The sequence below is a fragment of the Camellia sinensis genome, chromosome 6, assembly GCF_055761805.1.
Source record: "Camellia sinensis isolate YWXY chromosome 6, ASM5576180v1, whole genome shotgun sequence".
In the NCBI taxonomy this organism is placed as follows: domain Eukaryota; kingdom Viridiplantae; phylum Streptophyta; class Magnoliopsida; order Ericales; family Theaceae; genus Camellia; species Camellia sinensis.
In genome coordinates, this window is record NC_138966.1 from 105,992,881 (window position 1) to 106,001,139 (window position 8,259).

Consider the following 8,259-nt stretch of genomic DNA (forward strand, 5'->3'; position numbering starts at 1 on the left):
CCGGTAGAGAGAGAGACGCCACCTTCTCTTCATCCTCTCTTCCTTCTCTTCCTCCTCTCTTCTCTCTTCTCTCTTCTCTTCGCTCTCTTGCCTCTTCTCTCCTCTGTATGTGAAAGCAATTGAAGCAAGAAAATTATTCACCCAAAAAAACTGAAGCAAGCAAAAGAAAAAGAAAGAAAAAAAAATAGTCAAAATGATGTCGTTTTGGCTATTCGAGCCACTATCGAGCCACATTTCTCGAGCTACAAAGTATTATTGACAAAATTATAAGTCTCATTTGTAATTATTAATGTGAATATTACTATTTTTATCTCTAGTGTTAAGGAAATTAGGTAAGGAATCCGACAACCTATAAATTTTTCAACAAAATTATGCAAATAATCTCTGAAATATACCACTAATTTCATTTTAATTCCTAATTTTTAATTTATTTCAATTAAATCTCTAAACTTCATAGACTAATCTAATATAGTTCATTTCATTAATTGTTATTTAGAAAACATGTGAAAAATACTTATATCAACCTCACATCGAGATATGAAGGTATAGAGAACATTTTAATACATTTATTTATGTTAAATAATAAATACTACCAATTATATAGTCAAAATGTTTTTTTTACTCTAAATCACGGTGCAAAAGGTTGATCTCGGACAATTGTTCAAATAATTATAGAGAATACTTGAGTGCCAAGATAAGTGAAGTTTTAAATTTGAATTTATAGAGAGACGTTAACTTGTATTATAATTTAACTGTTAATATATTAACCAACAAGGTAGGGAAAAAAAAATGATATATAAGGTTTTTATATGTCTTGTTTTGTAAATTGAAAATATATTGTATTTAGTTTTATGACCAATTTTTGTATTTTTATATGTTATGATGGAGTTAGATTGCCATGTGTAATATGTAATAACAATTAACAGCCATGGAGTAAAACAGCCCAGAAATCCATGGTCAGATGGACCAGAATACGTCACACAGTGCGCTATTCAACCAGGAACAAACTTCACATACAAAGTCATATTCTCTGACGAGGAAGGAACCCTTTGGTGGCATGCCCACAGCGACTGGACTCAGAGCAGTGTCCATGGTGCCATTATCATCATGCCTGCACAAGGCACCACTTACCCATTTCCCCAACCAGACGCAGAAAAAGTTATAGTACTCGGTACGCATTCATGTGCTCTTTCTCCATCAAACTCGTACTGGTTTTTTAAAATTTTCACACACCATACACATGTATGTGCATAAATTATTCACTTGTGTTAGATTTTTAGTTGGGATTTTTGTTGAAGTATACGTCTCTCAACTGTTTGATAAAATGCCTCAATGAACAACTGTTTCTTATTACACTGACCTCCCCTTTGGTTTATGACAATTATAGAAACCTCCCCTCTGGTTTCTGAAATTACATTTACCTCCCTTGAGTGGCTTTAGTGTTGACCTTATAGGTACGTTTACCATTTTGTCTCTCGTCTGTCTATAGATATTTCTAAATATCGTGAGATGATACTTTTTCTTTTTTAACAATAATCAAGGCTCCAAATCTCACATAGAACTAACGAATTAATTCTCTAATCACTCCTCACTTTTGTTTTTCTTATATTTTTTTCATTTAATTTTTTTTCCCAATGATCATTAACAATTTTTTTTTTTTGAAGTTTTGAATCCACTAATAGAAATGCAAGTATAACGTTTCTTTTAATGTTTAAAAAATTCTGTTACTACATTTGTATTAATTATTAATTTTCTTCATAATATGGCCATATCGCTCTATTTTAAGGTAGTTTTTGAGCATTTCAAAAGTTTTTTTTTACATATTTCAATAATTTTTTCACACATTTTAATGCGTATTTTGCACGTCCACCAAAACTAATGACAGCCCTTTTGGGTAGTCATTAGCATTTTTCTATTGAGTAAACCTCTCTTGAGTTTTGAAGAAAATATAATAAAACCCACAATTTTGACATAGTCCTCCCTTTTAATAAGCCTAGATGGAATGGAACTAATGCAAATGGTGTGAAGAGACAAAGATAAGCATAGTATATACATGTTAGTAAAGAAGTGAAGAAAACATAATTTTTTTCAGCCATATGATTAATGAATTATTGATGAAAAGGGGTTAATTGTTATGTGAATTACAACCTTATGGAAATTCAGTATAATTATGCCAAACTTATGAAACTTACTGTATTTTCTCCAAACTTCAAGAGAGGTAAAGAGTAAATTACTCTTTTCTATTTTATAAGGCTGAACAAAATGACTGCTAAACATATATGAATATTGATGCACAATCAAATGGAACCCTCGAACCAAGTGAGTTGAGCAATCCTTTGTGTTTTCCCATCAACTCCATTATTGTGATCGATTTCTTTCTTCGGTTCCCTTAACTTAGTCAATCTTCCTTGTGCAATTCCTTTACTTACTTTGCTTTTGTACTTGCAGGAACTTGGTATACTTTTGATGTGAACAAACAGCTCCATTATGATCTCTTTGTGGGTGCAGACTTACCGCGGCCAAGTTCTTTTGTTATCAATGGCCAACCAGAAGGAATCTTTAGTTGTTCTAGCGGTATTTTCTTTAGTGTTTCTGTGGGAGTTTCACTAGAATAAATACTGCATTGACAAAACTAGAAGAGTCTAATCACGATTAACCATTGATTCCGTTACAAAATAATGGTCTGTGCTGTGGAGTCTGATCTGAAAGATTGACCTATTGATAGTAAGCAATAGTAGTCTTGAAAGCAAGGTTTTAAAAAGCAGCTGCAACCGTTACGTAACGTGGTTACTGCCACCTATTACGGCCGCTATAACAGTGTGACAAAAATTCACATGCGTAACAGCCATTTCAGTGTTACGTAACGGCTGTAGCGGTACCGTAATGGCCCATTAGACACTGTTTCAAAATGTGGCATTACGTAACGGTTGCGACGGTATGCACCATGCGTTACCTCCGTTTTTGCATTGTGATTGAGATTCACATGTGTGTCGGCCATAGCGGCTGCCGTAGCGGTCGTAACGGTGCTATAACGGCCTGTTACACACCATTACGTAATGGTTCCGAACTGTTTCTTTCGAAGAAAAAAAAAAACTAAAAATGGGGGAAGAGTATAAAGAGAGAAGAGGGAAGATGAAAAGGGAAAATGGAGGAGTAAGAGAGAGAAGAGGGAAGATTATGTTATTGATTTGTTGAACCTATAAGACCTATGCTATTCTATTCGGCTGCTATCACTCAATCATTTTGTTTGTGTGTCTATCTATATATTGTTTGAAAATAATAATAATAAGTGTGGTCATTATCTATTTGGCTTGATTAATATATGTATATATATATATATATATATTTAGACTCTTATTTATTCTCATACTTTTGTCATTGTCTATCTTATATATAATAGTTAGTGATTGCTTTTTTTATAAAATATACATGTCAATTTTTTTTGATTATTTTATTTTATTTTTATTTACAGGTTATCCAAAAAGAGAATGAATATTCAAGTGACCCAAAAAAAAAAAAAATTCTTTATAGCTTATTTTTTAATTTTTATATGATTAAATTAGCATGTATAATTTATTTTTTAAAACTATTCAAGTTAAAATTTGCATATGCTTCCACAAGTATAATAATTAAAAAAATAATTTTATACATCTAAGTCCAATAAATTTTTTTTTGCCACAAGTGTAATATAGATTTATGACATATAAAGTCATTAATTATTAAAATAAAATGTAAAAAACTTAGTTTATAGTGATTTAAAAATATGAAATATATTGGATCATACGTAAAAATTTACAAAAATTGATTTATTTTAAAACCCAATAAATATGATTGTAGGGAAAACAAAATCTGCATATCGGTAAGTTTTTTTTTTAAATTGTGCGAAAAATAAAAAAATTCACGGTTCCAATTGCTGCAACTGTTACGCTACGACTTTTACATTCTGTAATCGCAACCGCACCACTGTTAACGTTACGGCGACTGCAACCACTTTTTAGAACTTTGCTTGAGGGTGACCAACTCCAAATGGTATCTTCATTCAGAAAACAAAAAAAAAAACAAAAAAAAGGGGGTGTGGTATTGAAGTTACCCATCCCCACATACTTTGACATTGTTGGATATTTCTTCACTAGAAAAATATTTGTGCCATAACTTTGTTGGGAATTCATGCGAACAGCAATTCTAGAGTTAAAATGCCCACTGGTGCTCCTTTGTTTTAAAATGATTGGAAACCATTGTTTGGAAATTGGACATGCTTTCGGACACATTTATAGTTTTATTTTTTATTTTTATTTTTTTTAAACTTTTAGAAAGTTGATTTGGGGTTAAAATAAAATATAAGAAAATAAAGAGGGAAAAGTAGGAAAAATTAAAGACATATCCACATATACATCGATGTCTCTCATATCTATGTATGCTAAATTTATATTCATATATACATAGTAAATAAAAGTATATTAAAAAAATATATAACTAATTTTTAATTTTTTTTTTCCGTATTCCCACTGTGTCCATATCCTAGTTGTCACTCTTGTGAAACCCTTGCATATACAGTAGTCATGTGCTGAGATGATTATACATGATCTTACCGTGAATTTGGTATCATGTGATGGAGACTCCTCAAAGTGGGAAGTGTTTTACTGTATTTTATGAGAAAACGCTATACTTTAGGAGAGCTGTTGTATTTTGAATTGTCAAAATTTTTACACTGTTTAAATTTGAATTTATATTGGTATCTTTGTCTTTTCTTTTTCTTTTCTTTTTTCTCGGCACTTCATTCTTTATCTTAGGCAACAGAATTTTGCCTTTGAAGTTGTAATCTGGCTTAAAGTATTCACAAAGTGTAATAATAGATCATTGCACTTTCAAAAATTCAATCCCTTTTAATAAAGGCCAAAAAGTATGTGGCAGATGCATAATAATATCATTTGCTGACGTTTATTTTTGTGCTGCAGAAACTCAGTATCGATTGTTTGTCAATTATGGCAAGACCTATCTTCTCCGTCTAATCAATACAGCTGTGAGCTCGGAATTGCTCTTTGCAATTGCTGATCACAATGTCACAGTTGTAGGAATGGATGGGAACTGTGAATGTACTACTCACAGCAAATCAACCTCTTGGTTACTACTATATGGCAATTAGACAATATGTTACCAACGGTTATCCCGATGTTTATCCTCCTAATACAGCGATTGTAGAGTACAGAGGCAACTATACTCCCCCATCTTCCCCTATCTTTCCCTCCGAGCTTCCTTCTTACATAAACATCACTCAAGCAAATGCGTACTTGGCCCGTCTAAGGAGCTTAGCCAGCAAAGAACACCCTGTATCAGTGCCAATAAACATAACTCACCCTATGTATATAGTTGTTTCCGTGGCAGGGATCCTTTGCAACGAGAGTCAATGCGAAATTGGAATGCAGATGGGTTCGGCCATGAACAACATGACCTTTCTAAACCCAAGTACTGATGTACTGCTCGCCTACTACCGGTATGCTCCATTGTTCTTTTGCCTTTTACTTTCTTGTTTTCTCTCCGATATATATCTATATTTTACAGTTACATTACTACAAGAAGCATGGGGCAATGAAAAGGAATCTTAAATTAATTCAACATAATTTGAAAATGCTAATTTTTACGTGAGGTAATATTTTTACTTTTCTCATTTGTGTGGCTTACTTGTGATTTGTGGCTGACCATCTTTTGGCTGCATGTGTAGTCTTCTTTTATTTTGACACAGCTTTTCTTTCTCTACAGCATTACACATATATATATGTATATATTATTTGTTTATTTAAAGGGGCAACTTGAGCTCATGGACAACACAAGCTCAACTTGGGCTTAGATCTTTTAGTCTAACGCTGCCAATAGCAACTTCACAGTTCTTCTGTTCTGTCACCACTAATAACAATTTTTTTTTTATGCCTCTATGCAGAAACATATCTGGGGTTTACAGTGCTGATTTTCCCGACTTCCCATTGAACTATTATAACTTTACGGGTGATAATTTGCCGAATAGCACTGCTATACCAACCATAGCAACCAAGGTGGAGATGTTGAACTACAATGAAACAGTGCAAGTAGTGTTCCAAGAAAGCAATGTCCTGCGCGGAGCAGAGAACCATCCAATGCTCATGCATGGATACAGCTTTTATGTGGTTGGGTCAGGGCCTGGGAATTACGACAATGTGAGCGACCCGAAAACATTTAACTTGGTTGATCCACCGCAAGTGAATACCTTTCGTGTTCCCTAAAATGGATGGGTTGCTATCAGGTTTCAAGCAAATAATCCAGGTACATTCTTGATTTAAAAGGTTGCATTTATTTTACGGATTTGGAAACCAACCACTCTATATCAAAGTCTCGCAGTACTTACATGAGTACAATTGGCCTTAAAGTCTGCCATTCCTTGTAAATTTGCTCTTGAAACCTTTAGAACAATAGAGTAATACTACATTGATACCTATTGCTTTAAAACTAAAACCCCCAAAATAGGTTTTAACTACAAAAGTGTTACCGCCCACCCCTGAAGTTTTAAGTAACCCATAGTGCTTGAGCACAAGGTCACTTATTTAACTAATTATAAGTTATTCTCAAAATAATTTGGGTGCCTAAGTGCTCATATTTTCAAAGTAGCTCTGTTCCCATTTTATCTTTATTGCACAATGATCTGAATCTAAGATATTATTGACCTAATTGAGCAGTTTGTTGATGACCCTTAACTTTTCTCGTCCTGGTGGGCACAGGATCCTCTATCCCAAATCCATGTCCTTTTGTCTCAAAACAATCACATCAGTTGGATAATGATCTAATGACTTGAGTGTTTCGGGACAAGGGAACAAAGGAATTTTGGAGATAACAGATCCTTTACCCTGCCAGTGCACCTCATAACCTTTTAATATTTTCCTATGAACCCAATGAATCTCTCCTTATTCCTATGAGCACGGATTGGATACTATATGCAAAAATACTATTATATTCTATCTCCTTCTATACCCTTTGCAATATATGAATTTTGAAGTCTGGACGATGTGGAAAACTTTTGTCTTACGACTTAAAAATAAAAGATCCATCATAAAGAAAGAAACGAAAAGCAATTTGGTTGGCCACTTCTAGTTGTTCTTGAGCTTGTTTGGGCTGTGAACAACAAGGATCAAGTATTGCCTGCCTAGTATCACATTCGAAATTTTAACTGCACTTTTGGTGTGTGTCGTATGCATCAAAAAAGTTTCAAATGTCAAGGACGAAATTGAACATGGATGATTTTGGCAGGTGTATGGATGTGGCATTGTCACGTGACTCGTCATCTTACCTGGGGTTTGGTAACCGCTTTTATCGTGAGAGATGGTGGCGCTCCTGAGACAAGTATGCTCGATCCCCCCCCCTTCCATGCCTTCTTGTGCAAGTCCATTTCGTAATTATATCCATGAGTTCCAAAACTCGGAAAAAGAGCTCCCATTGCCAGATGAGTAATTGACTTGGGGTTGGTTCAGATTAGAAGAAAAAGACTTCAACTTGATTTTATTAGTTGCTGGATTTGATATAAACAAATCTTTGACGGATTTGTGAACTTGTATTGAATTTTAAAGCATTTGTACTTGGTGACATTGAAGTTGTTATGCACTAGAAAGTTGTTATACATCTGAATTTTAAAGCATTTGTACTTGGTGACATTGAAGTTGTTATTCACTAGAAAGTTGTTATACATCTATTTTTGTATTTCTTTGGAATCAATGAGGTGGTCATAAATTATTGTGTGTATGGTATGATATCATATCTTTTCTTCAAGTCATTGGACATTTCACTAATGCTAACCAAAGGTGGCTTAAAAGCTTGTGCTCCCAAATGAGGTAATATATGACCAGTAAAGAATGAGGTTGAATCTGACCTCATTGAAAGCAGCAATGATGTTACAATGATCATATTTTTGTACTCCATGTCTCAAATTGTTAGTCATTTTTCACTATTTCAAACATCTTAAAAAATAATTTATATTTTTTAGTTTACTATTTTTTCAACAATTTTAAAGACTATTTACAAGAATTAATTGAGATCTTTTACAAAAATACATTATATATTGACCTAATTAAAGGTTATGAATACTGAAAATACACTAACAATTTGGAACTGAAGGAATACCATACTTGGTTTGTCTTGTAAGTTGATATCATTGCAGTAAAAACAATAGACATAGAGTAAGGTGTGATAGGTGACGATTCACATTGACGCAACGGAATAAATCACATAAGGTTAAATATC

The 8,259-nt window shown here is 33.5% G+C and overlaps 1 protein-coding gene across 1 annotated transcript; it reads left to right on the forward strand.

Annotated features, from left to right (window-relative positions):
- Positions 1-637: 637 nt before the first annotated feature.
- Positions 638-7,734, forward strand: LOC114258492 (laccase-21). The gene is given in 6 exon segments (XM_082874372.1): positions 638-1,171; positions 2,449-2,574; positions 4,956-5,082; positions 5,084-5,491; positions 5,936-6,294; positions 7,273-7,734. Coding segments are annotated over 6 exon segments (1,230 nt in total). The 5' UTR covers positions 638-1,107; the 3' UTR covers positions 7,419-7,734.
- The last annotated feature ends 525 nt before the right edge of the window (positions 7,735-8,259 follow it).